At 63.0% G+C, this 9066-nt stretch overlaps 1 protein-coding gene across 4 annotated transcripts in view; it reads left to right on the forward strand.

Annotated features, from left to right (window-relative positions):
- The first annotated feature begins 155 nt into the window (after positions 1 to 155).
- Positions 156 to 9066, forward strand: part of Ntrk3 (neurotrophic tyrosine kinase, receptor, type 3) — a 228257-nt gene continuing 219346 nt past the window's right edge. For 2 of the 4 annotated variants that reach the window (XM_013011981.1, XM_013011983.1), the window contains exon 1: positions 156 to 454. In XM_013011981.1, coding sequence (XP_012867435.1) covers positions 207 to 454 — 248 coding nt within the window. In that variant the 5' untranslated portion in view covers positions 156 to 206. The remainder of the gene's footprint in view (positions 455 to 9066) is intronic. The other 2 variants (XM_013011982.1, XM_013011980.1) reach the window with 1 other exon arrangement.

Raw genomic sequence — 9066 nt, forward strand, 5'->3', positions numbered from 1 at the left:
TGGTCTCCGACGCCCCAGGATCTCGCAGCTGATCGCTCTCGGGGATTCAAAGGCAGAGCGAGCGAGCGAGACCGAGAGACCCCCCCTTCCCCTCCCTCGCCGTCTTTGTTTCCTTCCCCCCCTCTGCGCTCCCCACTCCCCCACCCCACCCCCTCCGCCCTCCTCCTCCTCCTCCTCCTCCTCTCGCCGAGCGGCGGCGGTCGGAGATGGATGCGTCCCGGTGCCCGGCCGAGCGCGGGCTGTGGCGGGTGCTGCTGCTCGGGAGCCTGTGGCTGGGCCACGCGCGCTCCGTGCTGGCCTGCCCGGCCAACTGCCTCTGCAGCAGGACGGAGATCAGCTGCCGCCGGCCGGACGACGGCAGCCTCTTCCCGCTGCTGGAAGGGCAGGACTCGGGAGGCAGCCCGGGCAACGCCAGCGTCAACATCACCGACATCTCCCGGAATATCACCTCCATGTAAGTCAGCCGGCAGACGGACCGACCGACCGACCGACCCCGGGCCATCCCCTCCCGTCCCCGGCGGCCCTGGCTGCCCGGCTGCCCCGCAGCTGGCCCCCGGGGTGGCTCCGGAGATGCCTGGGGCCGGCCGTGGGTATTTCAGGTGACACCGGCCCTGGGGCGAGATGTGATCGGATGGTGCGTGCGTGTGTGTGCATGTGTGCGTGTGTGCACCCCTCCGGGAAGGGGGGAGTCCTGCCCGGCCGGAGCCGGCCACGGGCTGGTTTCCAGGGTGCCAGTTGTCCTCTTTGCCCCCCACTCTATAGCAACAGTTTGGCCGGGCTCAAGAGGGATAAAGTAGATCGGAGTCTGGCTGCTGCACTCAGGGGCCGGGCACCCTGGGCGGGGAAGGGAAGGGAAGGTGACAGGGGCGGCTTGGTGGCGGCTGTGGGGGACGGGGAAGGTGTTTTTAACTGTTTCCTCTTGGGCAGTAAATAAGTTGGGAGCTGGCTGCCCCCCGTGTCCAGGCTGTCATGGACGCCTGCCTCTTCCCTTTCCCCCCTCTTTCCCATCCGTCCGCCCTCTCCATCCGGGGCCCCCCTCCCCATTTTCGGTATTTCCGAGACATCCTCCCCCCCCCCCACATACACGGGCCCTTATCCCAGCTTCTGCCCGTGGGTGTCTGTCTATCTGTCTGTCTGCCTGCAGAGCCTTCTTGGGCTTGGACTTTGGCAACTGCCATGGGTAATTTTGAGTCGGGAGAGTGGAAGGGAGAGGAGAGGACTTGTGTTTGGGGAAGGGGGGGGGTTCCTCTGAGGATCCGGCACCTCCTTTTCTTTGGGAAATGGAACTCGCTGGCTGGCAGGCCGGCCGGCGGCCCCCCCCCCCCCCGGCCTGGCGAGCATGGCCGAGCAAGTGAGACCTGTAGTGTGGCCTTATTCTTTTCCTTGTTCTTTTGCTGTAGCAGGGATGGGGGTCAGATGCATAGAAAAGGGCGAAAGCAAGCACTCAGGGGAAACTGTCCATCCTTCCGGCTCTCCTCCAGGTGACCCCCTCTCCCCTCCCCATCTCCCACCCTGCCACACTGGCAGAGGACAGCTCCCGGTCTGTTTCCTTCAAGGTCTCTGTCCCTTGGGAGCCTCAGGCTCGGGGAGGCCGCCGGGAGAGGGTGGGAGGAAGGCATTCGGGGTGGCGCTTTGCTTTCTGGGCAGACCGGGTCCCGCGGTGGCGGAGGCTGCTCTCTGAGTTGGCCCTCCCCTCTTCTGCCCGGGTGACTGGGCTGCAAAGCCCGGAGCAGAATCGAGGTCCTGTTCCCCCTCCCCCAAAGCCCCAGCCCGCCTTCCTGGCTGGCTCCTGGCAGCTGTGGGGACGGGGAACGGGGCAGCTCTGCCGTCCCTGACTCCCGGCCCTGCCGAGACAAGCTCAGTGCAGCGCTCAATTCCCACTACCTTCAGCCTGGCCGTGGATGACGAGACAGACGGACAGCCGAGGGGCAGGGGAGAGGAAGGAGGGCGGGAGGGACACCACGAACCCCGTGTGTGTGTGTGTGTGTGTGTGTGTGTGTGTGTGTGTGTGTGTGTGTGTGTGTCCGTGTCCCTCTTGTGGGCTACACCGTCCAGCCAGACCGCAGGGAGGAGGGCTGGTAGAGACACCCCTGGGGCCTTGAAGCGCATGCTGGGGTGGGGGCTGTGGGTGGAGGGAGGGAAGTTAGCGGCTTATCTTGGGGCTGCCAAGCTGGACATGGGGTTGTTCTGGAAGATTACGTGGGGCCCAGGGGCTGCTGAGAGTGTACCCAGGATGGGTTCCCAGGAGCCACTGAGCGGCGTGGGCTGGTCCCCCCCCCACTCGGAGAGCCTGCGCGTCTGGTGATGCCGTGGGCCGGGAAGGCAGGGATGTTACAATCACGTAGGCCCCCGGTGGCCATGCCGGGGCTGGGGAGGAGCAGCTGGCAGGGAAGAAAGAGCCGAGCTGGTCTCCTCAGCCTCCTGGAGGCGGCCTCCTGCCCTCTTTGGCATTAGAGCCATGTAAGAAGGCACCTGGGAGTGGGTATTAGGGATCGGGGTTCCAGCTGTGTACCTCTGCGCTTCTTTCAGGACTTTCCCGAAATCCACCCCCTCACCAGGGAACCCCATTCCTCCCCCTGCCAAGTGGGGAAGGATCAGAGGTCATAGGTCACTGACCCCATCAGCCCAGCCTCTCCCCAGCACCCTGTTGCCTCCGTGGCTGGTGCCGACTGTACTTAGAAAGGGACTAGCCTTCTTCCCCCGGAGGCAGAGCCTGGAAAGGAAGGGGCTCAGAGCGCGTCCCTGTCCCTGGTGAACCCCAGGGACACTGAGGGCCAGAGTGGGCAAAGTCACTTTGCCCAGGTTTGCGACCATCCAGCATGGAGCCGGGCTGGGGGAGGGGGGCAAAGGCAGCACATAGCCCCAGGGGGCTGCTGGCAGAAGGAGGAGTTTGAGGACAGGGGTCAGGGCCCCAGGTGGACTGCTGGACTTTCTGTGGTGGCTTTGAGATAGAGACTCAAGCCTTCCACCCCCTCCCCCCCGCCCAGGGCCTGAAGCCCTGAGTTGCAGGGGTGGGCCGTGGGAGTGCCTTCTGGATCCAAAGAGGCTGGCTCTCCCCAAGTTCATCATCCTGAGGTTCCTCCCGCTCTCCTGTGGCAGGTACCAGCTCTGCACCACCTGCCCTTAGCACTGGAGGCGGGCAGGGCAGGAGTGTGGGTCTCATCTCCACCCTTCCTAGAGCCAAGTGGCTGCCGAGAGCCTTCCTTTGGGCCTCCATTTTGCCCAGAAGAGCCCATTCATCCTGTGGCCATCGGAGCGGTGGACCCAAGGGAGCCAGTGTCTGCAAGGGTCCGGGCCCGGCCACGCCCAGCCAGGCTCTGACTCACAAAGGCGTCCAGGACGGTGGGCTGTCGGGGCATCTCCTACACTGGGCCTGGGGGGGGTTGGGTTGGGTTGGGGGGTGAATCCTTTGGCTTGTAGAAAGAAGATGGAGGGAGGGAGGATGGCTGGCCGCGCCAGGTGTCCTGGGGCGGGCTCTTGGGTGGGAAGCTGGGTCCCTGAGCTGGAGACCCTGTCCTGGCTGGCTGGCTGGTCCTTTGGAGCTTGGACTGTGTCTGGGCGCCTCGGTTCCCCTCCACTCTGAGGATCCAGGGAGAGACCCAGCTAAAGACAGCACAGGCTGGGGGCCCGGCCCGGAAGGCGTCCGGGTGGCAGTCAGCAAATGCAGGCAGCATGGCCCTTGGCAGGGCCCTCCTCTGGGTTTCGGTCCTGGGGCAAAGGTCATGTTCCCAGGATGGAGGCAGGCCGCCCTGGGCACTTCACACTGGGGTGTGGCTCTCCTCGTGTGTGTGTGTGTGTGTGTGTGTGTGTGTGTGTGTGTGTGTGTGTGTTATGGCTCTCCCCAGTGCCCTCCGTCTGGGGTCCCCTGGGCCAAGGACACCAACTCTAAGGCTCCATGAGACCTGAGACCAGGAAAGCATTGGGAAAAGCTGGTTTTGAAAATGCTTGGGTCCTGGGCTAGGTGCTGAGTTCCCTGTCTGGGGGGGGGGTGTCTTCTGTCTGTCTGTCTTGCCAGAGTGACCCATCCTTCCGTCCTGGGGTGAGGACCCGGGGCCCCATCCCAGCTGAACCCAGGGCCGCTGGGGCGCCAGCGCCACACTTAGTTCCCGCTCTCGTCCCTAGGTGGCGTCTGGGAGCAGGAGGAGGGAGGGGAGGGGTGGGTCACACCTGGGGGGTGGGAGCCTGGTGTGGGAGCCACCGGGCCTTGTGAGCCTTCCTCCACCCTGGATGCCGCCCGTCCAGGCCCTGAGCAACACCCCAGGCCAGCCCTGTGCCTCTCTCCTTCAGGGTGGGACAGAGCGGGGGCTTCTTGCTGGCCGTGGCCTTCGGCCAGCCCCCTCCCCCGCCCACCTTCCTCCACAACAAACTCAGAATTGGGGCAGGACTTGCAGACACAAGACACATTGGGTGTCAACTGCGCAGACGGAGTGAAGGGCAGCCCCGTTCTAGGATGGCATCCCCCTCCTTCGAGGCCTTGATCTCTTTGCTCTGTGCCCCCCCAGTTTGCCACCTGGACCGGGGCCTGGAGAGGAGAGCTTCCCCCCCCCCCAACAAGAGCTTGAAACGTACACAGCTGGACTGGGGGTCTCCGCTTCCATTTCAAACGAGTCTTTTCTAGAAGAGGGTATATTGAATATTTAATATACGGATTGAAGATATCTAAGCATATAATTTAATAAATATGAGTGTTTGGGGGTTGCGAGATAAAACTTTTATGACCGAATTATACATAATCAGAACAGCATGGCGCCCTCCCCCCCCCCAGTCCTCCAGGTTAGAACTCGGAGACAGAGGAAGGAATGGATTGGGGACCGGAAGCCGTGCCCCCCGTCTTCTAAGAGGGGTTTCACTTAGATTGGTGGTGTTGGGGGGCTACACGGGCATGCGCAGCGGGATTGGGCCGGGTGGAGAGCGACCGGGGTGTCTCAGCTCTCTATCGGGATGCCGGAGGCCTGCAGAAACGGCTCCCAGGAGCAGGCGGGCTCTCAGGTGAAGATGGTCTTCCCGCCGAGATCCCACACGGGAGGTTCAGAAGGATCATCAGTCCCATTTCCCTGATGCGCCAAGCAGAAATCCAGGCAAAAACCGGGGGCTGAGGGGTGGGGGTGGCACCCCATCATGGCGGAACCCTGGACGGAAGAGGCCCCTGGCTTCAAGGGGTGATGGGAAGCAAAATCCAGAAATCCATCTCTTTCCCCAAGGGAGGCCTTTCTGGATGCTCGGTCTCTGGGGGACTTGTGGAAAAGGCCCGGCCTCCACTGGAGGCTGTACCTGGCCTGCTCAGGCGTGCGGGCGACCGGCCGAGCCGTCAGCTGGAGTCCGGGGTCCTGGGTGGTTCACTTGCTTCGGCCCGCGGGAAGCGCGGAGGGAGGTGTTGCTGGTTCCGAGGTGGTGACAGGTCTGGGGTCTGTGGGGTGGTCAGGAACAAGGACAGGGGTGAAGCAGGGTGGGTCGGAGTCCAGAGTGCTCCGGAGCCCTAGAACACTCCAAGGGCCCCCCAAGTCTGCTGCTCCTGAGTGCACGGGAATTTAGAGTTGGGGTGTGTGCTCAGGTTCCCCTGGGAGGCGGGGAGCCTGGGCCCACGTGGAGTGCAGCCAATCCTGGGCAGGCTCCGAGGATGTGGGTGTGGCCTCCTGTTCTGGGGAGCCCCCCCATGACTGTGTGTGTGTGTCTCTCTCTGGGGCGGTGTTTCCAAATTCAGGGTCCCCAGAGGCAGTAACTATGAGTGGTTGGCAGCCCCGGGGCTGCCTCCAGCCTGCGGCCCACGCCGGTTAGAAATACGCGCTCCGCGGACTGTGCTGAGCTATTTATACAAGGGCCATGGCGTTGCCCCCCCAACCCTCCCCCCCATACCCCATCCTAGCTGTCCTATCAGAAGGGCCCTAAGTCTGAGGATGGGAGAGTCAGGATTAACATGGAGGCTCAGACAGCGTCTCTCTCTCTCCCTCCCTCTCTCTCTCTTCCTCTCCCTCCCCCTCTCTTTCTCCCTCTTCCTCTGTCCCCTCTCCCTCCCTCCCTCCCTTCCCCTCTCTCTTTCTCTCTCTCTCCCTTCCCTCTCCTTTCTCTTTCTCCCTCTCCCTCCCTCCCTCCCTCCCCCCCCTCTTTTCCTCTCTCCCTCCCAGGCTTGGCCTTTCCGAGCTGTGAACAGATGCCCTCCTCTCCTCTCGGTCTCCATTTGCTCATAATGAGCAGGGGTCAGTTGAAATTCAGGGTCCCGTGCATTGAGAGAAAGCCGTGAATGCGCGACAACTCGTAAGAACCAGCATTTATTGAGATAGAACTAATAGCTATTAATATTGACGACACCGTAACTAACAGCGAGCACGCACCGAGGGCATGGTGACTCGTAGCTGGCGTTTATTGAATACGTGCTAGGTCCTGGACACGGTTCCCAGCACTCTGAAGAGTAACGCCTTGCCGGGGTTCTGGCGGCTGCTTAGCATTAGCAATCCTGTGAGCGAAGCCTGTTATACGGTCGGGGAAACTGAGGCAGTGCAGGGAGGAAACTTGGTTACCACAGCAGGACGTTCATAGCTTCGAAGTCGTAGGCTCCGTCTGGGGCACGCTCCTTCTGTCTGCTCATGTTTGCTCCTCTGTACCTGCAAATAAGTGTGCATACAAGAATATACAAGAATATAGGGCTGTCCGGCTAAGTTAATAATGGGAGACTGACGTGGAGCTCTAGGAGGATTCTGTTTTCTTTTGGGCAGTACTGGAGATGGAACTCCGTGAGGGCCTGGTGTTTGTGGGGCGGGTGCTCTACCACCGGAGCCACGCCTCCAGCTCCTTTTTGGTTGGTTCTTTTTGAGGTGGAGTTTCCCGTGTGCACTGGAAGCGGTGTCCCTGCGTCACAGGAGGTGACAGGTGCACCGGCCACCGCTGCTCCCATTGCTGGGATGACAGCCGCCCGCCACTTCCCTTCGGCTTGCTCGGCCTGGCCTTGAACTGCGGTCTCCTGATCTCCACCTCCAGGGCCGCTAGGAATGACAGGCGTGAGCCACGGCACCTGGTTTATGTGACTTGATTCTGATTCTTTGGGTGATCGTTGCCCTGGCCAGAGCTATCCTCCTGACCTCTAACTTGGTCCTGGCCACGCCCCTCTCCAGGCCTCCTCTTGACTAGCCCGTGGGGTCCTTGCCTCTGAGGGTCAGGGCTGCCCGGTAGTGAGCTGAGGCAGGCAAGGGATTCAGGAGGCTGGGGATGGGGCCACGGCCAGCCGATCCTAGCTGGGTGCGGGGGGGGGGGTTGGGGACCAGGTGGCCGGTGCCCTGATGATCCCTGGCCAGAGAGAACCCAACGTGGACGTGGAGGTCTGGATGGCATTTTCCAAATAGAGGCTTTGGGGTTTGAGAGCTGTCTGTGAATGCGAGCAGAAGAGGGGGTGTGGGAAGCAGGGCAGGGGAGGGCCGGGCGGCTGGAGCTGGAGGGATGAGTTCCAGTTCCAGGTTCCCAGGCAACACCGCTCCCCCCCTCCCCCGCGTCCTCCATGAGCGAGTATTCACCCCTTCCCCTCCTTGCTCATGGAAGGCCTGTCTGTGTAGAGCCAGGGACACGGGGACCGACGGCTGCCGCTGTCCCCACAGACACAGGTTGCTGCTGCTGGCTCCTGGCTGTGAGTGTGTGCGTGTGTGTGTGTGTGTGTGTGTGTGCGTGTGCATGTGTGCATGCATGCCATGTCCCAGAGCTTCTCTGGGCCTCGGCTTCGCTCTGGCCTGGCTTCCTCTCAGGACCACTGGGCCTCGGTTGAACCAGTGCCACCACTGCCTGTAAACAAGCACGGGCTGGCTGGTGACTTCCGGTGACTTCCAGCCCTGGATGATTGGGTGGGGGTGGGGGGGCGTGGATTTTGAGTTGGAAAGGAGACAAGAGCTTGGACTCATACGTCGCTGGGGTCTTGAAAGGCTCACAGGATCATTCTGGGCCAAACCCAGCTGTGCAGAGGGAGAAGCTGAGGTTCAGAGGGAGGAATGGACGTTGGCCCAGCCGCGCAGTGAGCGGGATGCGGCCGGACGGCCCTCCCAGCTGGCCTGACCGCTGCTGTTCCCTGTTAGGCCTAAGGAGCAGGGCAGGGGGAGCAAGACCCCCCCCCCAGCCTTCTGCAGAGGGAGTGAGGGAAGGAGGGTGCAATCTCAGATTGCTTAGTTCTCATCCCGGCCGCCTGCCGCAGTGCCCCGGGCCGTAAGCGCGCGTGTCTGGGGGCGTCTTTGTGCACGCACAAGTGCCTCTCTCCCGTGCGCCCGCACACGTCGCGTCTGAGGTCTCTGTAAACAAACCTTCCAGCCCCTGGCTGCCTGCTGGACAAGATCGCCGGTGCCGTGCGCAGACGCCGCGCGGCCACCAGAGGGCAGTGCGGCGCACGAGACAGCCGGCCTGGGCCGCGCTGGGCTTCTCCGGCCGGACCTGGGTGTTTTCTCCCCCAGGAGGGTGTGGTGAGGGAGCTCGGCCTCAGTAGCAGCAGCAGCAGCAGCAGCAGCAGCAGCAGCAGCAGCAGCAGCAGCAGCAGCAGCTGTGGCCGGTTTCTCTGCCGTCCACACCCAGGGCCGTCTACCCCCCCCCCCTCCGCTGCAGCACTTGACGCCAAGCTGGTGACCGCCAGGCCCCCGGCACGTTCCAGGGGCCAGCTCTTCCTGGCCTCCCATAACCTCTCCAGGGCGGTCTGCTCTCAGAGATGACCTCTAGCCCGCTGCCACCGCCGCCGGTGTCACCAGCCGAGCCCTCACCCTCGATTCCGGTTTCGGGCAGGGTGGCCACCGGGCTGGGTTGTTGAGGTCTCCGGCTTACAGTCTCTGGGCAGAGCTCTGGGCGAGGCCTGAGTTCTGCCACAGCTCCTGGCCCGGGGCTGCAGACAGCACTCACTCGCTCTCATGCTCTCTGCCTCAGGCTGGTCCACTGAACGCAGGACTGAGGGGACGCTAATGGCCTTCCCCGGGGGAGGGCGTGTCCATGAGCAGCCGCGTGTACCCGTGGCAGGTGCGTGTACCCGTGGCAGCCGCGTGTACCCGTGGCAGGTGCGTGTACCCGTGGCAGGTGCGTGTACCCGTGGCAGGTGCGTGTACCCGTGGCAGG

The sequence above is a fragment of the Dipodomys ordii genome, unplaced genomic scaffold (assembly GCF_000151885.1).
Source record: "Dipodomys ordii isolate 6190 unplaced genomic scaffold, Dord_2.0 Scaffold15, whole genome shotgun sequence".
In the NCBI taxonomy this organism is placed as follows: Eukaryota; Metazoa; Chordata; class Mammalia; order Rodentia; family Heteromyidae; genus Dipodomys; species Dipodomys ordii.